This window comes from Zingiber officinale, chromosome 3A (assembly GCF_018446385.1).
Source record: "Zingiber officinale cultivar Zhangliang chromosome 3A, Zo_v1.1, whole genome shotgun sequence".
Lineage (NCBI taxonomy): Eukaryota > Viridiplantae > Streptophyta > Magnoliopsida > Zingiberales > Zingiberaceae > Zingiber > Zingiber officinale.
Genome location: NC_055990.1, coordinates 118,335,173 through 118,361,234, shown reverse-complemented (window position 1 = coordinate 118,361,234; position 26,062 = coordinate 118,335,173). Strand labels below are relative to the sequence as shown.

At 35.4% G+C, this 26,062-nt stretch overlaps 3 protein-coding genes across 3 annotated transcripts; 2 read left to right on the top strand and 1 right to left on the bottom strand.

Moving 5' to 3' along the window:
• Window positions 1-4,287: 4,287 nt before the first annotated feature.
• On the bottom strand, window positions 4,288-23,583 carry LOC122052349 (inositol phosphorylceramide glucuronosyltransferase 1-like). The gene is made up of 11 exons (XM_042613829.1): window positions 23,351-23,583; window positions 23,016-23,250; window positions 20,431-20,551; window positions 20,154-20,339; window positions 19,112-19,275; window positions 11,541-11,648; window positions 11,206-11,343; window positions 10,978-11,124; window positions 5,479-5,758; window positions 5,283-5,406; window positions 4,288-4,624 (listed from the first exon to the last, which is right to left on the bottom strand). Exons 2-11 carry the CDS (start codon window positions 23,247-23,249, stop codon window positions 4,486-4,488), a joined length of 1,641 nt encoding a protein of 546 aa, XP_042469763.1. The 5' UTR covers window position 23,250; window positions 23,351-23,583; the 3' UTR covers window positions 4,288-4,485.
• Window positions 23,392-24,178, top strand: LOC122050611 (vegetative cell wall protein gp1-like). Its single transcript, XM_042611504.1, has 2 exons — window positions 23,392-23,544; window positions 23,606-24,178. The coding sequence occupies exons 1-2, from the start codon at window positions 23,392-23,394 to the stop codon at window positions 24,176-24,178; spliced, it is 726 nt and encodes a 241-aa protein (XP_042467438.1).
• LOC122052351 (probable DNA-directed RNA polymerase III subunit RPC6) lies at window positions 23,712-25,993 on the top strand. The gene is made up of 2 exons (XM_042613830.1): window positions 23,712-24,178; window positions 25,106-25,993. The coding sequence occupies exon 2, from the start codon at window positions 25,131-25,133 to the stop codon at window positions 25,827-25,829; it is 699 nt and encodes a 232-aa protein (XP_042469764.1). The 5' UTR covers window positions 23,712-24,178; window positions 25,106-25,130; the 3' UTR covers window positions 25,830-25,993.
• Window positions 25,994-26,062: the final 69 nt, after the last annotated feature.

Sequence of the window (26,062 nt, the reverse complement as noted above, 5' to 3'; positions counted from 1 at the left end):
GATTGTGTTGGAGCAATAGATGGAACATGTATTTGTGTTAAAATTTCTCCCATTGATGCCCCAAAGTTTCATGGTGGAAAGGATTTTCCAACTCAAAATACTTTAGCAGTATACACATTTGATTTGAAATTCACTAATGTCTTAGCCGGGTGGGAAGGAACAACATTCGACTCGAGAATAATAAAAAATACATTAACCAGACAAGATTGTCTTAAAATTCCAGAAAGTAAATTAAATGACATATATTGTGATTAGACTTTTCTTACTTTTACACTTTAATAACATAAATTTTTTGTTAGGAAAATACTATCTTGTTGATGTTGGATTCATGTTAAAAAGCAGTCTTATTACACTATCGAGGAGAACGTTATCATTTGAAAGAATATAGTCATAATCCACCACGAAATACTCGGGAGTTATTTAATCTTCGACATTCTTCTTTGTGCAGTGTAATTGAAAGAGCTTTTGGAGTCGTTAAGAAAAGATTTGTTATCATAAGAAGTTCAATGGAACCACATTATGGAATTGAAACACAAAAACAAATAATTCTCTGTTATTGTATTTTACATAATTACTTGATTAATGTTAATCCAGATGAGGGTTTGCTTGCTGAGATTGATGCTGAACTTAATAATAATAGTGAACATCAAAAGGAAAATCATAGTAATAGAGATGACAACGATAATGCAAGAAGGGGAGAATTGCTTAGGGATTCCATAGCTGCAACTATGTGGTTAAATTATAATATGTGATATTTATGTTTATTTGTTTATCTAGTGATTTTGGACAAATTCTCTTGTAATTGGATGACTATGAATGTTGACATTTTAATTTATTATGTTACTTGAATTTTATATCATATGACTATTTGTGTGATTGTGTGTTTGATTATTAATATATTTTTGTTTTTAACGATGTGAAAAAAGGACGTGTAAAATGTTAGTGCAAGCAAGGCGAATAATCAATGTGTCTGGACTAAAATAATGGATGATGCTCTTATTGTATTTGAATTAGCATAATATAGGTAATAGGGTTGGTGGAACCTTTACTACACATGTATTTGAAAATATTGTGAATGAATTGAAAGCAAAATTTTCCAACAAACTTATCGATAAGGACAGGATTCAAATCACATGAAACATATTAAAAGATGTTGATTTTCATGTTATGATGTATTCAAGAATGGTATAAGTGGCTTTGGATGGGATCCCATCATAGAATTCTTCATTGTTGAATCTGAAGTTTGGCAACAACTGATTGAGGTGTGTCTCATAATATGCATTTGAAAACTATATTTGATTTTCTTCTGTGATACTATCTATATATGAATGTTTAATGCAATTATATTGTAACTTGTAGATAAAACCAGGAGCTGCCGAATTGAAGACCAAGCCTATTCGAAATTATGAGAAGTTAGTTCAATTATATGGAAAAGATAGGGCTACAAGACAATATGTCGAAACTACATCAAAAATGCGAAAAAAAAGAAGAGCTAGCATAGAAGTAGAAAATAATGTTGGTGGACATAATTTTGAAACCATTGATGAAGTTGAATTTATGATTTCTCAACAGGAAATCCATTTGAACAATTTATATGCAGTTAATAAGGATGCCCAAATTCCAACTCAACCATTCTAAATCTCAAGCTGACTCTTTTGTTGGATCATCATCAAAGAACAAAAGTGCAAAGAAAGGTAAAGTTAATGATGAGAATATAAGCAATGCGATTGACCATGTAGCTCAAGCCATTATGAGCTCAACACATGAAATAGTTAAGTCAAATGAACTTCCTATTCCTAAGCATGAAGTGTGGAGTTTGTTGAATCAATTAGGCGTCAAGCAACATATAACTTCTACATGCTATTTGTTTCTTATTCAACGCCCGAAGATGTTAAGAGCTTTATTTGGATGTCCTTTAGAACATCACAAAGACTTGTTACTTCAAATGTTGGATGGAGAAAATCTACGACATGATTATTTTTTTGCTTGTTATGTGAGATATAAATTTGGATGTTATGTATTATGCATTTGGATGCTATGTACTTGGAAGATTTTGAATGTTTGTTGAATCATTATTATGTAATGTAAGACTTGTTATTTGATTTTGGATGATTTATCTATACTTTGTGCCTTTTGTGTTTTTATGGATGCTATGTACTTTGTGCTTAGAGATGGCACAGATGCAAGTAATTCAAACATAGGAAAATGAATATAATGTCAATCTGTTCCTGAAATTTAAATTTGATTGCCCAAATCTATCACTTTTACAGTCCAACAAAGTTACTATAAGTTAAAAGCAACAGAAACTAGTACGTCAATACAACATATCTTAAACTTCCACGAGTTTAATAATGTTGGATGATTTTAAAAATTGTAAAATGATTTCTATAGTTTAAATGATATTTTAAAAAGTGAGAGTAATTTGATAATTTTATATATTTAACTTTCATTACCCTCCCTTTCCTCCCAAATACGGTAACATATGTTACATGAATAAACCTTTTTTCCCTTCCAAATAAGGATAATATAAATACTTTATTTCCCCTTCCTTTCCCTTCCTTTCCCTTCCCTTCTCCTTCCATTAATAATTCTTCGCTCATCCCATCCAAACAGAGGATAAGACATAGAAAGTGGTCCACTATAAAAATGAAGTTAGCTGTTTAGAATCTAGATTATTTTTTCTGTGGATAACAATCGAATCCCATGGGTTGGTCAAGTAGAAAGGACAAGTTGATCAACTAGATCATATAAATAGGTTCAAAATCAATATCAAGAACATCAAAGCATACGGAAATTCTCAATCCTTATGTCTAGAAGCACTCTATAAGTAGCACAACATTCATATCTCTCAAATAGCTCGATATTTCTATTTTAATATTCCAACAGTTGTCATATTATTATTAGTTACTTGTTATATTATTTTCTTGGCTTTAAAGTATAGTAATAATTTTTAAAGAGATGATTCAGCTAACAAATCCTAAGTTATGGATTTGGGACTTTGAGAATTTCTAAACCATGTAAAATCCATGGGTTTGGCTACTCTTTTCATTACTCTTATTTCATTTTCCATTAAAGATATTTATTCAAATTAACACTAGAAAATTAAATTTCTATTTGTTATGCATCTTATTTTAGTTTAAGATGTATAGATATATATTTAGACAATTAATAAATATTCTAGTTAAGTAATATGAAATTATGACAAACACGAATATCAAATGAGGAAGAGAATGACTAAAAAAGATTTATCAAAAATAAAATAAAATAAAATTTATTTAAATATAAATGATGATATAATAGAAGATATAGTTTAATAGCTTAAAATGATTTATATAATCGACTCTATCTTACCTAATGAGATAAGGTTTGATTGTTATTGTTGTATGTATCTAATTGTAAAATATTTTTTAGAAAAATAAAATTATACTAGAAGTTTTAAAAACACTATTCTCCCTGTTAAACACTTCTACATAAAGGCCACGTCAATTAGACTATTTTAAGATTTCATTGCATTAAGAAAACTTTAAAAGTGGATTTAAAGACCACGAAGAGAAAACCAACAAAGAGATTACCATATTATTTTCTCATTATTTTTGTTGAACTTATTTAGAAAACCTTAGAACTCTTTGTATGCCTCCTAAACTTCACTTGACAATTCGATAAGAGATTTTTTTTTCACCTCTAATAATTTATCAACAACAAAAAATAAAAGATGCTAAAAGTAATCCATATAAAGAGTCAAAACTTGGACTAGGAGTTTAAAAGTTACCTAGCCACTACATCGCTTGTGTGATATTGCTAATGTCGTAGGAAAAAAAAAAGTAAAGTTTTGTTTAAAGCATATTATTCGCCCCCTCTCCACCTATCACCATTAGCATCAACACGTCTGTAGGAGATAGCCGAGCTAATCACCAAATAATAAAATTATATAATTGAACAAGGATTGATTCCCAATTTTAATAAAATTGATAGAAATACCCTCTCATATTATGGCATACTTTAATTTTCTAATTTACTCCCTCTCAATAATATGGAATAAATATAAAGAAACCACCAGGGTGATAGATTTCACCTCCTGCAAAACCATCTGCACCAATAGATCCAACATCACTTGTGCAACCCCGTTTTCATTATAATTCCATACGGGCTATTGGTACCCTGTTGTACACAAACGATAAAAATGGCTGCAGATTGCACAATCCTAATTGTGATGAACATTATGGCTGCTGTTGTGAACTATGCTTGAACGGGGAAAAAATATAGTACATACAGTTTGTCAACTGCCAATTCAAGAACTAACAAAGACCAGACTTCTGAGTTATTGGTTCCACCAAGTCAAAATACCATATCAGTGGTTAACAAGCTTATCGTTTCAAAATTCTGAATGAATTAATCACAGGACCTTCCAAACTATATAGTACCAAGTCTAATATACATGGACACGAGAAGTATCAATTGTAAGCAGAGTGATCAACATGCTGACTATCAGCACAAGCATATGTTTCTGCTCAGTCGTTGATTAAAATCTTCACATCCCTTGATGAAGGCTCTAATAGCGAGATGTTCAGAGGCAAATGCCAAAAATGCAGAAAATACAAGGCCACCTCCAACCATCAGACCCAACCTGTGGATGGGTACGACAGATAAGCAATGATAATTAAGATAAACGGGAAACTCTACCTCTATTCTTTATTTTCATCATTGTGACGGATTTAGCAGACAAGTCACTGCAGCAAACTTATAACAACTTAGATGTATAAACTACAAAACAGCACATTAAAATGCTAGGAATCCCAGTTGTAGGCCCGCATGTAAGAATATTGGCCTCTTAAATAGCATTGAATTGAGTAGTCAACCAAACAATAATTATTATCAAATCCATCAAGAATCAGAGCTCTAGAAAAGTATTACGTTGGTACAACAAGTAACGTGTCAGATTTCTTAAGGAAATCCTACGAAATGGACATTTATCAAGCTCTTATTTCCAGGAAAACCAAAACTACTCAGTTATCATCTTGCAGACAGTGTGTAGTTATTATTTATTATTTCACTAGTCAGATATGAATACTCGCTTAAGATTGCAAATTGCCAAAATTATACTACAGGACAGATTTCAAACGTTTTTCTATTAACTGTGAAGTTGAAATTGCAAAGGAACCTGCAGGTAAATCCAAAAACAAGAAAGAAAACACAACTATAGATGCTTGAATAATATCAACAAGACTGCACAAGAAGAAATTTTCGCCCTGCTAATACTAGTAAGAAAAAACACAGCAGTTTACCTTGCGAAGAGAGCAGTGATTCCGAACAGGTATGGTAATGAAGGTACAACGATAGCTAGAGATGTCATCCCTAACCAATAAAACCATGTCACTATGTCACACCTAGATACATTTCGCTGAAAGCCTGCGTGTATTTTGTAGTTAGAATGGAGAACAAGGAAATGGTCATTGACATTATTCATTTTGCTCGCCAAACCTTTGTCTGAGTCGTGATCTGAAGAATCATTGCGACCATAATTAGAATGATCTGAAGTCCGCTTTCCCCATTGGTACATAAAATTTAGATAGCCTCCGAATGTTACTAAAAAGGTCATACAAGTCCACTCATACATCAAAAGTAGGCCAGTCCATGGAGTCACTTGATGGGGAATTAATATAAATGCAAACCCAAGGGAAAATGCAGTGGCCATAAAACAGACAACAACAGATATTGGACCTAAGTAACAAGGTAGCTTGGAATGTGTGCCACTGAAGAACTGTCAAAAAACCAAACTTAGGGAAAAACAGGGGAGCATATCTATTCAATTACATAGTATCCAGATGTAATATTACAATGATTTCACATAGAAAAAAATAATAATTTTTATCAACAAGAACAGAAACAGTTGGAGGTAAAATCATAAGGATGTGCAAGGTCTTTGTAACACCCATAACACCACTAGGTAAATTGATCTACTTCATGCAGACTGTCTAAATAAGTCGATTAAGCTTCTATATGCTCCTGGAATCAGGATGCTATGCTTGAATAGAGTCATTCTGCACTCTACCTCTCCATCCCTATGTTGCATTTGGTCACAAGTGAAATTAGTTTTTAAAGAACCATTTTTTTCAGTCATTACAGAAAAGGAACTAAAATATGTAGACCATATATCTTAAAAAAGAAAATATCATCCATCTCAGAAAACAAACAAAATAAATTAGAATATTTTTAAAAAATAGAAATGAAACCAGCAATTCTCTCCTACTAATCAAGTGTCTCCTAAATAGAATGTTGAAATATCTTCTAAAAGAACAACTGAGACTATCTCATTATCCCATCATTCATAAAAAAGCAAGGATTTCTAATATACTCACCCCCTCAAGCTGGATTACATATGTTATCATTCCTAGCTTGCTCACTAAATCTTTGAAACTTGGTTTATGAAGACTGCATATGTCAAAATGCTAATTGTTTGCTCCCCACCAGAAAAACATGTCGTAAATGCATTCCATTATTGATTTTCCCCTTGATGAAATGGCAATCAACATCTATATGTTGTTTGCTGACATTATTTTGGTTGATAAGGCATATGAAAGAGTAAATGCTAAGCTTGAATGTTGTCGAGAAACAGACAATTGTTAAAACATGAGATGACCTATAACTGAGAGCTTTAAGTATCTCGAATCAATTTGCAAAAGATAGAGGGGTAATTCGGATCATTTTTGCAAAAGCATGGAAGGGTTGATAGAAATATTTTACATAGGATACGAGCAACATAGTTGAAATAGAAAAAAGCATTAGGTGTTCTTTGTGATCATAAGGAACCTCGTAAGTTTTACAAAACGACAATTAGACCAGTTATATTATATAAAGTCGAATGTTATGCTATGAATCGAGTATACGAGCAAAAGATGAGAGTCGTAAAGATGAGAATATTAAGATAGATGTGTGGACATATAAAGATGGACAAATAGGAAATGTGAACATTAAAGAGAAAATGATGATTATGCTTATTGAGGAAAAACTCTAAGAGACCTTTTTTTTCTTAGTTGGCACCGGGTATCCAGCTTACACCAACTAATCATGGGGTGACCGACCCAACCCCACAAAAGTTTTTCATTGGCCACCGGGATAAATCGGGAAACACTTGCAGTAGACGGCCGATCAACCCAGCGTTCTTAGGTCAACCACCCATTAAGGGAAATTCATGTGTTAATTCGTCAAAGTTGGGACTCAATCCTTAGATGCTTGGGAAATTGAGAAGGCGCGCTACCACTACACTATTGCTTCGGGGGCAACCGAGGACATGTTTGAATAGTATGAACATGTATTACGCAACTAATAAATGCTTCAGCTAACATGAGACCATAATAAATACGCATATTAATCGAGGAAAAGATCAAAGAAAACTTGATTAGCGATGATTAAACAGGATAAAATTTATTTAAATATAGATGCTAATATAGTAGGGGATCGAGCCCAATGACATAAGATAATCTAGACCCCACTTAGTAGGATAAAGCCTTGGTTGTTGTAAAGGATGTTGCATTTAAGTATCCTTAACCATATTCCATCACATATATGGTGAGCCAATGCCCAAAATTCAAGTTGCGTATTGGCTGTTGGAACCCAAGTTGTTTCATACTTCTCTATCATAAGATTATCCTAGAAAGCTACAATTGCCTAAAGTTGACCTTCTGTCCACTAAAGAACCAACCTTGCATCAAAGTAGCCCCCAAGGCGTAGCGCATGAGACCATAATAAATACGCATATTAATCGAGGAAGAGATCAAAGAAAACTTGATTAGCGATGATTAAACAAGATAAAATTTATTTAAATATAGATGCTAATATAGTAGGGGATCGAGCCCAATGACATAAGAGAATCTAGACCCCACTTAGTAGGATAAAGCCTTGGTTGTTGTTAAGGATGTTGCATTTAAGTATCCTTAACCATATTCCGTCACATATATGGTGAGCCAATGCCCAAAATTCAAGTTGCGTATTGGCTATTGGAACCCAAGTTGTTTCATACTTCTCAATCATAAGATTATCCTAGAAAGCTACAATTGCCTAAAGTTGACCTTCTGTCCACTAAAGAACCAACCTTGCATCAAAGTAGCCCCCAAGGCGTAGCGTGGATGGGTAGAAGTGGTGAAGGGAAAAAACTAAGAGCCAAGAAGTGGTAGGTGATAGTTCAGGTTTTGGATTCTCCTAAGTCTTCTCTTCGCACAAAGTCTCCCCTTGACGAGAAGTCTTTTGAAAAAAATAAAATCAGTATTCAAGAAAGGTAACATGCATCAATCAATGAACATAAGTATACAACTAAGTGATGGAGAATAGCACTTGTACCCATGTTGAGTAGGTGAATACCCAATGGACACATTTGGTTAATTTTCGATAAGGTTTTTTGAGGTTCCAAGGATGGATATGCAAAAAAAAAAAAAGTGCATCCAAACAACCTAAGTGGAAGACGTAGGAATATGAGAGAGATTCAAGATTTGGATATGCTAGTAAAAGTAGTGATACTGAGAAATTAATCTGAAGGACTAAAGAAATTCTATCTATGAGATAGGTGGTTATTAGAGTGCCTTCACTTTAAAATATTTTGGAACTAGTGGATTCTAGCAACTTCAAAAAGGTCACAATTATTTCCCTTTCTGCTACACTATTTTATTTAATTTTATTAATTTAAAATTTAATTTAAATTTACTTAATTGCAATTAGATTATTAAATTTGATTTTAATTTTAATTTTAATTTTAATTTTAATTCATAATCTATGATTTTTCCAATTTAAATAAACTTATGTTGAATTAAATAATTTAATCTATAATTTAATTTATTAAAATTATTAAATTTATTGGCAAAGGATTATATTCCATTAAATAAATTAATTTGAATTATATAATAATTATAATTAATGTAGTTAATTTTAATTCAATTTAATTAGTTAAATATTAATTTAATTAATTTAAATTAAGCTAATTAATGGTTAACTAATAACAATCCTAAACTAATAATTAATTTGAATTATATAATAATTATAATTAATGTAGTTAATTTTAATTCAATTTAATTAATTTAAATTAAGCTAATTAATGGTTAACTAATAACAATCCTAAACTAATAATAATGATTTATTTATTTAATTTTATTATTAAAAATTAAGCATATAATAATTAGTTTAAATTAATAAGTCTAACTCCAAAAACTTCATCGAGAGGATTCTTAACGCAAACTTTCACTTTGTTTAAAGAGTCCTCATCTCCTCAACAACACTGACTAACCTACAAACCTGAAAGCTTCAACTTCCTCCTCAGTCCTCCCTTATGCCCAAGCACCTCAAACCTCTATGTCTCCCCATGCAACAAAGCCTTAACACCACTCCTCGTAGAGGCCCAAGCCACTTCTCAAGTTTCTTCCTCTCAAAGGTAGGTTTTCTTTACATTTGGATCTCAAAAGTATGAGGAATATATTTGATTTCATCCAAATCATTCTCAAAAAGTGAGGATTCCAAAAATGAACTCAAAATATCAATTCCATGGAATTATGATTGCCTAATCATGAGGAATACCTCAGCTATTTATGGAATAAGGAATAGTTATTCTTCCACTGTTCCATTCTCCAAACAATACTTGTCTTTCCTCTATTGAGCCCTTCAAAGCAAATACGTTATGAACAAGAAAAGAGAATCCATTGGATAAAATGGGTTGCATCAGTGGATTGAAGTGGATCAAACAAGCTAGATAAGTCAATCATGTTGGTCAAGCTAATTACTGCAATGAAATTAGGTAGATTAATTGAGCCAACTAGATTGGACAGCTTGGGTAAATCTCAAGCCAGGTAAATTGGTTGGATCAAGCCAAAAGGATTGTGGATGTCAGACAAGCCAAAATTATTCATCGTACATGACTTATTACATTCCTACATATTAAACATAAGAAATCAACTAAAATATTTTTTATTCCTTAAAACAAAGGGATTAATATTCCTATTCTCCTCTTTTGCCTATTTACTCTAAAACATGGGCAATAAAAACGATGAATTGCGCGAGAGTGACAATATCCACCATTTATTTAATCAAAATAAATGATCTGATGGATTTAGAATTTGTTTGTGGACCAATTTTTGGATATTTTTTGGAAAGCCAAAATCGAGTGAACAATTTGTCATCCAACTAAATTGAGTAGACGAAGTTTCCATCCCCCCTCTCCAAGTCACAGAAAACTCCATTTGGCGAGGGACTTAAAGAGCCAACAATCACAAACAAATCACGAAGCAAGTTTCATTTTGGCCGCAAGTCGAGGTAACGAGTTGCTCTAGGCTTCTAGCATTTTGGCCATGAGTCATGATCGTAGCATGGACCTGAGTCACAGCAACGAGCTCCGAATTGCAATTGCAGCAACTGCGAGCTAGCAATTGGGCTGACAATCGTTCCGATCAAGCCACAAGCTCGTTGGCCTTTCCATGAGTTGCAGTTGCAAGTGTGCGACCTGGTTGCAAATCATTGCGGCCCCGTGAACTCTGGACTAACAGTGAGCTGCAGACGCCGACCGCGTTTTGCCCCCCCCCCCCCCCCCCCCCCCCCCTTTCTCTTCCCTTTCCATCCTAGATTTTTATCACCTTGAATCTCTTCCCTCCACCATCGTTAAGAATTGTCATTATGTTCCTTCTCTATTTCATTTCTTGAACTAAATGCATCATAATTAAGTTTTATAAACAACCAAATGTAGAATTGTAAAAATACCTAGAAGTTAATGTTTTCCAATAATCTTTTCTATCTCCGATTGCTTGCTGAATTATATCGTCTATGGGTCGAAACCAGGAGACACCAAGAAAAGGTTAGACAGCTCCAATTAAATAGACTATGCAAAAAAAAAAAAAAAAAAAAAAAAATCAAACCCTCTAGTTTTCCAAGTTCGATGATGCATTATTTCTTGATCAACAAAATAAAAAACCAACTTCCTAATCACTTTTATATTAGAAGACTGACCTGTTGATTTGTATTCACAAAAGAAGATGAAGCAACACCAGCACCAGAATATGTAGGAAGTGTGCCTGATCTGTAATGCAAGCATATACGCCTTACATAATCAATTACAGAACTTCGAGAAAATTTAGTGGTGAAATCTCTGCTCGCCTGTGAAACAGAAACAAACTACTAAAAAAGGGTATTTTAGAAAATGTCATTCAAAGTAGCAAAAGAAATAAAATTACTAACCAGAAGAAGTGATCTATAATAACATATAAACAACAAGCAAACTGGAAATGCAAATAGAATTTGCACCAACAGCTGATCATGTGGATTTCTTCCGCCACCAGTTCCAGGAAGCGATTCTTCAAGTTTCACTCGCACATTCTGTAATACAATACAAGCAATGCCAAAAAAAAATTCTAATTGTCAACTAAATAAGCAGTGTAAGTTAGGTTTCTAATTAGCATGAACCAATCGCACAATTATGTCAGAAAAGGAAGTCCAATAGAAAGCACTCTGATCCTAATGGACAAGTTACAAAGAAATTCACAGAAAATAAAAAAAGCTATAAGGGCAATCACCTGCCACACATCAACTGGTTTCAGAAGCCAAGCTGTCCACCAGTCCCAGGGCTTCAAGGGCCCCAGGGTGTAATGAATTACTTTGAGTTCCTTTTCATCAACCATCCACTGCACAGAAAGCACAAGTCATCTAATGCTCAAACAGGGTGCATTTAAAAATGCCAATTAGAAGCTAACATGAAATGCAAGTTGACAATATATTGCAATTTTAAAGGTCACCAATTATCAATCAAAAGTTTGCTAAACACAAGGTTTTGAAGAACGTACCAGTTCTTATGTACATTAAAGTAAAATATGGGTCTGATCTGGTGACGTGTGAATTACAAAGCAAAAGTCAAGCAAATATGGAGCACTCGGAATTCCAAGATCTGTTTGTAGACCACGTCTATAAGACTGTTAATTAGGAGAGCAAGGCCATACTGAACCTTTATAAAACTTACTGCACTACTGATGATCAGAATTTTATTAGGTGAAACTTAATTCCTTTGCCAATTTTTCACACTCTCCCACTTTCCAAGCCCACTCCAATAAAACACTCACTTCTAAAACATCTGCAATAATTATGGATATTAGTTTCACTAGTCAGGTACTATTCCTCATTTGCGAGAAAGAAGATGAATCGTGATTAGGGGTGGCAATTTTTGACCCGACACGAAAACACGACCCGAACCGAACACGAAAAAATCAGGTTAGGGTTGGGTAGTTTCGGGTTCGGGCCGAAATCGGGTCAACCCAATTGACCCAATTAATAAACAGGTCGGGTTCGGGTCAACCTGAAATGACCCAATTACAACCCGCAAACCCGTTTATAAATAATTATAAATTTAAACTAAAATTACAAATTTAAAAAAGTTAAAACTATAAACATAGAGATATGCTATTGATTGCAATGTTGCCATGGCTTATCATTTATGATATGGATTTTCAATTTGTGTAAATAAATGTTATTTTAATTTTTAATTTAATATACAAAATTTCTTTAATGAATTTAGGTCATGTTCGGGTCAAACAGGTCAAACGGGTTAAACGGGTCGGATTCGGGTCAAGTGCAAATAAACAGATCAGGTTCAGGTTGAATAGTTTGACCCGAATTAATAATCAGGTCGGGTTCAGGTTGTCATTTGCCAACCTGCGAACCTGCCAACCCGAATTCGTCAACCCGAACCCGAACCGAATTGCCACCCCTAATCGTGATCAAATAAATTCAGATGCCTAAACAAGAAAGGGGCTCCATCAAAAATGGATTAATCGGCACCAAAAATCCTTAACTCATTACCAAGTATGTACTTTAAAACAATTCAAATATCAGACATTTGCATCTCTTCCCTACAATAAATGCTTTCTCATCTTTCCAAAGATTGCAACATAGTTGAATTTGAGTAGAAATTTTATGTATACGAATATACATTCTTTGTTTGCAAAAAAATTTAAAAAAAAACATTGAATACAGAGGGAGGGGTTCACCAATCAATATGGAGGGAGGAGGGATCATCAACAAGGGCAAAATGCAAAACTATGCCAACATACAAGGATGGATGATGGAGGGCACATGAACAAGATCAACAGGGCTCACAAGTGACAAAGGGCAAAAGGGGACTTGTAGGAAGGGTAGAGGGTTGCAAATGTAGCTCACAGATGGGTGAGGTAAAATGACTTCCAAATCAACTATGTATAAGATACCCCTTAACTCTAGCAGTAATCCAAAACTAATAATCCAAGATCATTGAAATTCAATTTGTTAGTTTATCAATTTGGTTTCAATTTGTAAAGTAGGGAAAAAAAAATTATTTAAGCCTATAAAAACACTAAAACTAAATCAAACCACTAAGGTTTTTATAATATGCATATGTATGTATATAGATAAATTCGTATTACATGTTACACAGTTGAAATTCATATTTAAACTCATTTAAAATTTCAAAGTTGTCTAAATTGAGTAAAAATTTATAGTTTATTATATTTCTTTCCACAAAGAATTAAAGTCATTTTTCAGTTCATAAAAAGGTTTAGCATCTCATGTATGTATTTATTATTCGATTAATGATCTTTTCCTTTTTGATGAGTTTTGCAAAGTGACCTTTTATGTTGCATCAATTGGTATCGAAATTGAATTCCTAATTTGGTATCCATATGAGTTTCCCAATTCCCTCTAGCACTTGTTTTATTTCCTTGCAATTTCTTCATCTAAGCTGAGTTTGTGTGGATACTACCCCTCAATCGATCTCACATCCTCATTAGAAGTTCCTGAGCCACAGAAGTCGAGTAGAGAAAAGATATATCTTCCCTACCTCTCAAAGCCCTTCGCACCATCATCCTGGCCAAATAAAGTCCTCTGCCAATCGTCCGCATGCCCACTACTAATTGGCCTCAAGCTCAAGGTCAACCTCCCTCCTCACATTCACATCACTTGCACCCTTATTTGTAGTGCCCCACAAGTTAAGCCACCCCACTGCTTCTCCCAACCTCTCAACTTCACTGACATCATACGTGCAACACATTTTTGCAACCTCATTGCCAACTGAGCCTTATGTGGATGCATCAGCGCCCTCTAGTGACAGGGCAACTTATTGATCAGCCCTTTCCATGACCCAGCGCTTTGCACCAAGCTTCCATCCACAAACCCATGCACCAAAGCAGGAAATCCCACTATAGCAGTCCCTAGCTAAGTCTCACGAACTGTGCACACCACACTGCCACCGTCGCTGCTCACGACACCCCCGAACCCAGTACACTATCTTTTTCCTTTCATTTCATTACATATAAAACTAAAGGCCCAATGTATACATATCCCAAATTGGAAGTAAATTTAACTAAGTTCAAATAAAAGGACAGCCCGGTCCACGAAGCTCCCGCCATGTGAGGTCACAGGAAAGGATCCATTGTACGCAGCCTTACCCTGCTTTTTGCAAGAGGCTGTTTCCAGGATTTGAACACGTGGCCTTTTGGTTACAAAGCAGCAACTTTACCGTTGCGCCAAGGCTCCCCTTCTGCCAAGGCTCTAAGGAATACATTACAATAAGTAACTGGGATATGCCCATTTTTCATATATTTAATTACTATAATTTATTTGAATTTATTAATAAATATTAAATATGTTTTGAACTTTAAAATTTAAAAATGAGCCTTCAGAGATGGAACTTTGAACTTGTGTCAAATTCAAAATAAGAGTTTTGAGATAGCTTTACTCAAATTTTACTTGGATTTAGAGTTTGATTGAATAAGTTATGATTGAACCAAAGCTAAACCAAGTTAATTTCAGTTCAATTCAAGGGAAGAATTAGGTTAAACCTTGGTTTGAGGTACTTGGAGTTAGCAGATCCCCTTCTATACCATGTGATTTCCCCTCCTCGTCCACACACAAACACCTTCTTCTTCCCTCCTTCATTCATTTTTTCCCATTATGAACCTCAAACTAGAGTTCCACTTATTATTCTTCTCTTTACAAAATCTAGCTGTATCCCTAACCCACTCTGTGATAGTTGCCCTCTTCAAGATTCAGCAGCCACTTTCTAGTGATATGACAAAAAGGAAGGACCCATCTCTTCAAGGATAGGTAAGACATTGTTAGTCCTTATTTTCTTTGTGTTGATAGTTTCAAGGGTGACCTTGCATCCTAACATGTAAATAAGGACTTTTGGCGCTGATCTATATGTTTTATTGGAGTTAAAAAGGTCTTTTGATTCGAGGGCAACTACAAAAGGAGGAATTTGGTGCTTCTAGAGGGAATATACTTGTCGCTAGTAAGTTTCAATTCAACATAGAGTCAACTAAAGAGATTATGTTATGTTGCTGAGATAGAATTGCAATTTGGTAATTTGGGCAAACTTTGGGCCGAGCCAAGGTCTAAGCAAGTTTTTTAAGACACTTAAAAGATGGGCATTAGTCTTTGTAACTACATTTTGGAATGTCAGACTTGTAACATATCCGCAGGGTCTCTAATTGGGTGTTTTTCCAACTTGCTAATGCTGCTCTAAACATGTTTGGAGGTGAAATAAAGGAATTTTTGTGTAAGGAAAACTAATAGACTTCTAAGGTGGGGGATACTGTACAGGTCACTGGACCACCTATAGTTAGAACTATGATGTTCCAAGCTCATTGGAAGGCTCAAACATTTGCTGTGTGATGCATGTTCGCATCATTGTTTTTACTGAGATAGTGTCCCTGTGATGGAGGACACTATATAAGACTCGCGCATTATCTGGTAGATGTCAGCCATCATTCTTAGTAAATGGTCCCTACAATGAAGGGCACTTTGTGCAACTCTTACATTACTTGGTGAGCTCCAACCATTTTTCTGAGGTGGTGCCTGTGATAGAGGGAACTTTGTGTGATTCATGTTGCATGGTGTGCTCCGACAATTTAACTTTATGCATTTTTAGACCTTCGGTCATGTAATTGGAGGTTTTATTTATTCTACCATGGTGTAGATGCTGACTGTGTGCATGTTGTATTGGATGGAGCACAAGTATGTGGTGCAGTATATGGAAGGCATATATCATCCTATTGGCTGACATTTGTTAATCCATGCTCTCTTTAGAGTGATACTTATATTTAGTTACATATGAAAATCTGAATTGCATGTCATTTGATACTCTGCATGGCTGCCTCATTCTATACTTATTGTATTTGCATTGTATTTATTTTGGCCAACAGGACTTATGTGGTATATTTATGTTGTTGCACCCATTTTTGTGCCCTCAGATTCTCAGACAAGGAGTAGCAAGTCCATAGTTCTGCTCAGAGGTGGTCTCATGGTGCCAATAAAGACCAGGAACCAGACTCCATAGGACTTGATGCTTTTGCTGTTGGACTTACTTTAAATTGGATTTCACAAACTTTATGTTCAGTATTTTAGTTGTGTTATTATGGATTTGTTGTATGACTTGGTACTTGATTTACTACTTTATAATGCATGGTAATTTGATATTGTGACACAAATGTTAGATTCATGTATTGCGTGTTTTGTGTTTTAGGATCGCATGGTAAATTCTTTGTTGTAGTTGACTACTGTGGGTTGTGCTATTGTGAAGAATAGAAAATTTTGGATTGACGTCAATTGTGACATTGTGTACATCTTATATGATGAAATTATATCTACTAAGGAAAGATATAGCATAACGTCATCTCTTGAAATTAACCAAGTCCAGTTGTGCATCTGGATGAATCATCCCCTAACAAACGGGAAAGTGTCTGATGCATGAAAATATCTCACAACACGTTGGATTTAGCTAAAGCCTTAGTGAACTCGACATTAATTTATTAGGTAATTTAGGCCAACAGAATAATTGATTTATAGGTAAGACAATAGTCATAATACGCTAATGGTCAAATCCCTCCTTCCTTGCGCACAGAAAAATTGTAGAAAGTAAATCCATTAAAAAATTCCATAATTTAAAGATTAAGAACCCAGCTTTAAGAGGAAAATATCCAATGATAAATCTAAATTTAAAGAAAACATTTACTTTTCCTTAACTCAAAGAAACTTATAATTAAACCACAAACTTCAACCCTAATATCCAATTATAAAACTAAATTTTAAAAAATCATCCAAACTATTTACTTTTTATAAACTTGACGAGCCTTACAATTGAATCATAAAATACAACCTTAGAAGACCACTATGATAATTTGATTATAGAAAAATCCTCTATTGACTTAGACCTAGAAGTTCCTACCAATTTGACTTTAAAGACTACTTTGATATCTTGACCAGAGAAAAAGATAATTAACTGTACAACTTTGATTCTTGCTTACCATGGATATCTCATCCACGAGGCCTTAGAATGTGCTGCATCAAATGTTCGTCTCTTGTCATGTTTGTTGATATTAATTACAATATAACATGTCTTTAATTTTTGTATAACTCATTAATTGTAAGCTCACCTTCCATAATTTCCTAATCCTCTATCTAATAAATATATCTCATCCTTCTCAATTAAAGTACACCACACTATACCATAGACACTGCTTAATCAATAAACCTAATATCCTTAATTGCTTTCATGAGAAAGTAGATTTTTCATCTAAACTATGATAGAGAAATCTTCCTTGCTGACTAAATTCATTATCATCTACAAACAACTTGTCGCCAATGTCAATCCATACATTATGAAACATCAGTGCAAGATCTAATAATTTGAGTTCTAATATCACTTGTTAGAATCACAATTGTCTTTAATAGCACTAGATACAGTTGGGGACCACTCTAGCATTGTATGTTAGAATACAAAATAACATGATGAAACACAAGCCCAATGGAATCTTTGTCTTTAGAAGTAGAAAAGCACCAAAAAAAATCAAGAGCCATTTAACAAAGTTTTTCCAATGCAAGGAATAAGATGTTGAGCCATTTAACAAAGTTAACCTATAGTTATCAAATAGATTCAAAGCCTATAATATATAAGTAAAAAATGCAATTAAAAAATGAAAATAACTTTCGTACCCTCCCTTAACTATTGAAATATAGTAAAGTGGAAAACCTCACTCCTAGATTTCCCCAAGCACGAAAAGGCTCTACGAGAAGAACCCCCTCTTCTCTAAAACAATAAGGTCTCACAAACTCCAAACACACCTTAGGTATCTCCTATTCTTCAAAATGCTCCATTAGGGTGATAATTTGCAAACTTAATTATCCCCACGCAAAATCATGCTAAAAACCACTCAAAAGTCCAAAAATAGATTTTGTTTGACACTTGGTATAGTTGGATATGTTAGACACAACCATGACCCAACATGGGAAATCCATAACCATCAATTGCTTCATTACCAACAAGATTGGCAATGGCTCCTAGACTACGAAAGTAACCTAAGTGTGCTCGGTGCACAGCATATCTGTTAGAAAGCATCTTGGAAAGCTTCAATACCTTTAAGACTATGAATTAAGAAGAGAATGTAGTTTATTTCTGCACAATCCTATATATTGTTGAACCCAACACAGAGAATTCAAAACCATCAATTGTTGCATTACCAACAAGATTGGCAATGACCCCAAATCATTTTGGACCATGGAAGTAACCTAGGAGTGACCGAAGCTCACCATATCAATAAGAAACATCAAGGAAATCTTCAATACCTTCAAGACAATGGTCAAAGAAGGGCATGTCCAGATATAAAAGGCATTAATATTATAACCTTCCAACTAAAGACACCATGTAGGAATATATTTATCGCTATCACATCAGTTGAGATATTAGTTACTTGATGCTAGGTAATAAAGGTAGCAAAAGATACCTAAATCAATAAGGATAAGGGGAGACTAATTAGGAAGTGAAAAAACATCACTACAAGTGTGTGTAACCTAAGAAAAACAAGTAACCTTTCTTCATTCTCTCAAGATAATAATAGTAGAAGACAACTTTATGGAATGTAGTGGTGATAAAAGCATGCAAGAATGTAAAAAAAGGGTAGTCTGGTGCACGAAGCTCCCGCCATGCGGGGTCCCGGGGAAGGATCCATTGTACGTAGCCTTACCCTGTTTTTTGCAAGAGGTTGTTTCCAGGATTCGAACCCGTGATAAAAGCATGCAAGAATGTAAATTTGTACAATTAGTTTCATTTGTACTAGTAACTCACCTTATTTGCCAGCATGTAAAGACCAACATCTGCATTATACAGGGTTGATAACCTTTCCATTTCAGGTACAGGTCTAGTTTTCATGGCATCAGTTGACAAATCTGGCTCAAAAAGATGTGCATTGGGGAAGTCAGAATAATATGTATTCAGAAAACCTTGATCTCCTGCAGAAATTTAAGAAAAATTATTGAGATGACAAGAATCAGAAGAAAAAAATAGGGCAAAAATCAAAAGGATGCCCCTATTATCAAAATTGTCAAAAGGGCGCCCCATTTTCAAAAAAAAAAAAGACAAAAGGGCATGCCACCATATTTCACATACCAAAGTTATCCTTATTCATATTGTTGTAGCAACTTTGGTATAGCTGCTACAATGTGTAGCAGCCATGACATAGCTACTTGATCAAAAATATATACATAGAGCACTTTTAGATAACAAGAATTATTACCAACTTGGTTAAAAATACTCAAACTTGATCAAAATCATTTGAATATGATCAAATTCACTATAAAAATGTTGTACCAACTTGGCTACTACAACAATACTAGCTGATTAATCCTTGTTCCAACAGATTTATGGTGAATTTGACCATGTTGAAGCAATTTTGATCAAGTTTGAGCAATTTTGACCAAGTTAGTATTTTTTATATATAAAATCTATGTATAGATTTTTTTGAATAAGTTGAATTAATTTATTTTACAAGTTGTGGCAGCTACATAGTGGTTGTGAATAAGGGTAACTTCAATATGAGAAATATGGTAGGGCACCCTTTCTATTTATTTTCTTTATTATTATTTAAAAAAAAAAAGAGGCGCCCCTTTTAACGATTCTGATAATTAGAGGCGCCCTTTTGATTTTTGCCCAAAAAAATATAATTAGATGCTTGAGATTTCTAGTCATTCTTGAATTTATATTTTCAAGCTCAATCAAAAACGTGCAATATTACATGGTTAAAAACCTTCTATAGAAGCTAAATATTCATTTATTGTTAACATCGCTCTAAAATTTAAAAGTTGTAAAAGAAATTAGTGTAGAAATTAACCTCCAGTATATGAATATAAAGTAGTTACTTTGCTCATCATATCTGTGAAAATGGATTCAGAAGGCTCCACAACCATCACACCAGAGTTTAATCTTTCAGAATGTTTCAAGTTTGCACAAAACTTTCTACACTTGAATAGATCGTCAATACTCTTTATCACAATTGTATCAGCATCAAGATAAACAACTGGAAAAGAATAAGATTAGCTTAATAAATCCACTATAAGGGAAATGGATGAAAAGCAACGAACAGTTTATAAGATAGTTAAAAAAATTACCTTTTCTATAGTTTGTCATATTGAATATCTTAAGTTTTGTGTACACTCCCCAAAACCTCTTCGGCCTCACACTATTTGGATTAGCCAATAAACTTATATGCTGAACAATCCAACCATCAGCCTACATTTAATCTAAAAATGATAAGTGAGCACCCAACACAAATCCAACAAATTAAAAGGGAGAAAAGATGCAGATATATGATAGTAATTATTGAATCATAATAAAGAATCCCGGCCACAAGATATACAAATTCAACAACAAAAAATTAACCATGGACAAATTACCAATATCAACCACAGAAGGAGAATTTTGACCAGCTATGTATAGTGACAAATTTTTTTCAAGCTCTCAGCATGATCACATGCAAAATCATTATGTTCCCTTGGCAACTTTGACAAAAAACTTTAATTAAAAATCTTTGGTTTTCACCAATTAGATTTGTAGCGTATGCAATATGGCACAGGTAAATTAAGACTTACATGGACCCATCTTCTCATTGCCAAGATTTAACTGACATCTGTGTTGTAATTAACTAAATTTCTAACCAATACCATTTAGTATATATCTCAATGTATGCAGTTTTTCATATTCCATAAGTTAACACATTAACAATGATAAAGAATAGCATCCTATCAGTACATATTCGGTGAAACCGTCAGAAATCAGCAGGAACTGATCAACCATGATTTCACTTGCTAAGTGGAACAGAAAATATAGTATTGTTGTCATGCAGCACAAGGGACAATCAAAAGTCACAAAAAGAATTTATTAAACCAAAAGATGAATGGGTAAGAGAGATTAAGTCTTCTTTTATAAATGCCAGCCATGGCCCTTCACCTAAAACTGGACACTAAATATTCTTCTCCTAAAATAACTTGGATGACCTTAGTAATAAACAACCTATACTGTTACAACAATTTTCTCTTAAAACCAAAGTAATCAAAATTAATATTTTACCACTTCAAATCTAATTACAAAAAAAAAATACTAAGTATTGCATTATCCTCCCTCACCAAAAAGATCTCAACTTAACTCCATCAACTAAGAAGACTTCAAATCTTGATCAAGCTTCCAATGTCGTGTATAGGTGTACGAGTGGATGGTCAAGAGGCACACCTAAGGAAGCTAACTTTGGCTTTTCTATTTTTGTTGGATTTCAAAGAATATTATGTTACTATCTAACAAAGTTCATCTTCTATGAACCAAGTATCATCCAATTTAGGAGTTCCTTTTAATGGCCTAAGTATCTCCCAGTGGATCTAATGGCAGTAAAAGAAGGTTAAAAATAAATAAATTTGACAATAGAGATTTCAACTTTTGGAAGATGTAGATTAAAGTTACCTCTACCAGATACAATAATTGCAGATTCGATTGACAGTATCACTAACTCCTTGGTCTATAATAGGAGAGGGTGCTACCATGTTGTGCATGCCTAATTGGTGTATGTTTTGAGCAATACAATTTTATTTGTTGTGGTCATGGGCATAGGCACTCTTCTCGTGCCTCTCTCTCACTGTGATCGCTTTTTCTCTTTGCACTTTATGCTCATTATTTTCCCAGGATAAAGGAGCAATTTTTTTCTTGCATAGAGAAGCTTCATAACATTGATGATCCTCAACAAGATTTCCTCACTAAGAAATGCGGACATCTTGCATTTCAATATTGAAACATTCTATGATGTTGATATGTCAGATCAACAATTAATAGGACTATAGGAGTCCACTTTATAGTTTTACATTCTGATGAAAACAACTTACTTATGTAAAAGAGCAATAACAAAGAATTGTAGCCCACTCTCATGCTAAAAAAAATTATAAAACTATGAGAACTTGTGAGATGATGTGGATCACGTCCTTATTAGCACATCTTGAGTTTTCACATACTTAAAAAACAAATATGTGTAGCAACAATCAAGCTATTAATCACATTCCAAGCACTCCAGTATATGGTGCCGTTAATTGCCATTTCATTTGAAAGGTTACTATGTCCAAGTATATCAACATGTCATACACTTCTTTGAAGAATAGACTAATTATATTTTACAAAGCCACTTAGTTGGACCTAAATTATGTTATTAAATCACAAGTTAGGCATGATAGACACCTACGCTCCAATTTGATATTTTACAAAGTCACTTGGTAAGTTATGTTATTATATGGCAAATTAAGCATGATAGACATCAACACTCCAGTTTGAAGAGGAGTTTTGGAAATAATGAGTCAAGGAAGGTCTAAGGCTGAATAAGCCCCCATGATTTACCCCTTCCAGTGTGTGGGGTCGTCGTGGAGGAGCTGCGGGGACGCTAAGGTGATGGCTTCACCTTTTGCCACTAGACAAATGAGACATACTAATCTAGTTCATGAATGAAACACACTAATATAGAATTGCCTAATGTTAATTATGATAATAATATATACACTCAGAATCTCGAAAATTATCACATTCCAATAGCCAAAAGTACATCTTGCAAAGCCTTCCCGATAAATCACTTGCAGCAGAGAAGAACGCAAATCTCTTTGAGACGGTAGCTACAAAATTTGAACCTAAATAATCTCAGCAAGGAAGAAAATTAGGGAAAACTTACACGGAGTAGCTTCTCAGCATAGTCGGAGACGCCATCTGAGACAAGAGCAACCATGTCTTTTGTGGATCCTGTATCCCTGATCGACTTTCCAAGAACACGAACTCCGAGGAGAAATTCGTCCCCGTAGAGGAGGGTGACATAAGCGTCGTCAGTCTTGGATTGCCCGCAATTCACAGCACTGAGAATCGCCAAAACTACGACCCAGAAACCTAACCTCGACGCCAACGACTTCATCCTAGTAAGTAGCAAGCAAAGGGAAAAGATCAAATCAGATCAAGTACTAAAATCGACTCTGGCAAATCAGTAGTGAGAAGAAAGAGGGAAATTTTGTTCACCCGAACAGCAAGGGAGAGGTTGACTAAGGAACACAAAATCGATGGCGGCAGCAGCGGAGAGTTCCTTAGCGGCAAGCAGCGGAAGGAAATCACAGACGGTGGAAGCTTGGGGAACGGACGGGCTGTCGGAAGGCAGAAGCCGGAGGCCCAGGAGGAGGACGCGATGGAACGGATGCTGCCCGAGACTCACATCCGTTCGTTCATCGATGGGAAGACAGATCTGAACCTGGACGGCTTTTTTTTTCCTATTTTTAGTCGTTCTTGCTTGATGCACGCCACCGAATCATCCGGGATCAGATCTTCTGGACCACTTATCCCTGGTCTCTCCCTGGACCACATATGTTATATACGATCCCTCTCACGTTATACGATCCCTCTCACGTGCAAAACGCTTGCACGCGCCCACGCACAGAAGCCCTAGCGTCACCTCCTCTCCCCCAACCTCCAGCGTCGCCTGCGGCCTCCCTCCATGTCGTCTCCCTCTCGCGACCTCTAAGGCCTCCCTCCAACGTCATCTCCCTCCAGCGACCTCCCGCCGGCATCGCCTCCATCCCGTGGCCTCCAGCGTCCGCCCCCGACCTCCTTCCCACGACCTCCCGCGGCCCCCTCCCGCGGCCCCCTCCTGCGACCTCCCTCCAGCGACCTCCGCGGCCTCCCTCCTCCCGCGATCTCCAGCGGCCCCCTCCCGCGCCCTCCGCGGCCTCCCTCCTCCCGCGATCTCCAGCAGCCACCTCCCGCGACCTCCCTCTCGCGACCTCTAGCAACCTCCAGCAACCTCCAGCGGCCTCCCTCCCTGGCACCGTGTGGAAGAAAGCGAGAACCTTTTAGGTTGTTGCTTCTGCCATTTCATTTATTGCTACAATTTTGATTCCCCTTTTCATTTGATCTCCCGGTTTCTGATTCCTCCAGATGGTGTTAGATGTCCCTTTAATCTCTTTTGTGCAACTGAGAAATTTTTGTGCAACTAAGAAATGAAAAGATCTTAAATTTTTTCTGTTGGAAATTGTTGGAAAATTGAGGACGACAAGGTCCGTAACTGGTTGTCTCTTCTTCAAGGCACCATTCATTGCATTTTTCTGTTTTCTCCCTTTCTAACGGAGATGAAACTATAGCTTACAACTTAGTGAATCATTTGGTATCCTAATTCAACAATCACATTTAAATTGTTACATAACTTTCTTATTGTAATAAAACAATTAGGCTATGTTTTTAATCATGACTATACCTGCTAGAAATTGTACCTTTGAGACAACTCCTAATCCTTCACACAAACGGCTTACCTGTATTGCTTATTTCAACATTCAATCACATCTTGTATTATACCGATGACTTCCTCTTTGTTACATACCTTTACTGCAGTGTCTTCTACTTAACTGTGTAAGACCGAATTCTGCCCCTGGATTTCTTTTCCTGAAGACCGACTAAAAAACCACTTTGTCGTCATGTACAACTTGTGCTCCATCTATTCTATGAATAGCTTCAAAGATTTTCTCAATATCATTAGAAAGAGTTTTCTATGGTATATAGTTTGAAAAACACTAGGGTTATCTACTTTTGGTCTCATCAATTTTATTCTGTTCGATATTTTCACTTTAAAGAATTTTGTTTTAGCTCTAATGAGAAACGTTGAATCGACTGAATGTTACTAATTATGGAATGCAGTAGGCAAATAGATAACAAAAACAATTACATTTTGTTCTGCTAGAATTATTACTTGTTTGCATTCTCTGATTTTTTTTGTGAATGTAAATGTAGATTAGTTTCGAAGAGTCAGCCTCCAATGTTACCACAGAAGAGGCCACATCCTGACTCCAAATCTAAACCTCCACCACTCCCGGAAGCTGAACAAAAAATCTACACATCGATCAAGAGCAAACAAAGCATGGGGATTTGGACAGCGGACATCAAAAGAGAAACAGGTCTTCCTAACACTGTTGTCACCAAGGCCCTCAAGTCACTGCAGAACAAAAACCTTATAAAAGATGTCGTCAATGTTCACAACAGAGCTAAAAAGATGTTCATGGCTGTGGAGTTTGAACCATCAAGGGAAATATCTGGTGGTTCATGGTACACCGATGGAAAACTCGATACGGAGCTCATCAATGCTTTGAAGAGAGTTTGCTTGAGGTACATTGCGGAGCACAAAGTCACAACAATGGAAGAAATATCAAGGTCCATAGAGGCCTCAAGAGTGCTGAACGTGCCATGTAGCATGCAGCAGTTGCTTGAGATCGTTCGTACCTTGGTTCTTGACAAAGAGATTGAGGAATTTAGGAGCAAGGGTGCAGGAGAATTCGCGCGGGTGCCATCAGGTAAGACTTGCTATAGGATCTCAAGGGGAAAAGTGGGAACTGAAGCTGGTTACTTGGCTTCAGTTCCTTGCGGAGTGTGCCCGAGAATAAGCGAATGCACACCCGATGGGGTTATATCGCCCAAGACATGCGTGTACTACAATAAATGGCTCAATCTGGACTTCTAGATGTTCCCTGTCATTCAAACTTCCTTTCCTTAGGGTCGCAATGACTACAGAAAGCAGCAGCTGAGGATTTTTTTTTTGTTCGATTTGGCAACTAGATATTAACTTTGCTTGTAATTATCGTTTATTTTGCAACAAGTTAAGATCTACTTGTCAGTTATGTTCAATCAATGGAAGAAAAAGTGAGCACAAATCAAGAAGGTAAGTCCTCTCATTCACATGGTTTGATGGGGTCA

Excerpts from the sequence above, each read along its gene's own strand:
- LOC122052349 (XM_042613829.1), bottom strand. The coding sequence starts at position 23,249 with ATGAAGTCGTTGGCGTCGAGGTTAGGTTTCTGGGTCGTAGTTTTGGCG. Across the intron at positions 19,276-20,153 it reads TTTATATTCATATACTGGAG|GAGATCAAGGTTTTCTGAAT; the intron begins GTTAATTTCTAC and ends AAATTTCTGCAG. Across the intron at positions 11,344-11,540 it reads AACCAGTTGATGTGTGGCAG|AATGTGCGAGTGAAACTTGA; the intron begins GTGATTGCCCTT and ends ATTGTATTACAG.
- LOC122050611 (XM_042611504.1), top strand. The coding sequence starts at position 23,392 with ATGGCGGCAGCAGCGGAGAGTTCCTTAGCGGCAAGCAGCGGAAGGAAA. Across the intron at positions 23,545-23,605 it reads GCTGCCCGAGACTCACATCC|TCGTTCTTGCTTGATGCACG; the intron begins GTTCGTTCATCG and ends TCCTATTTTTAG.
- LOC122052351 (XM_042613830.1), top strand. The coding sequence starts at position 25,131 with ATGTTACCACAGAAGAGGCCACATCCTGACTCCAAATCTAAACCTCCA.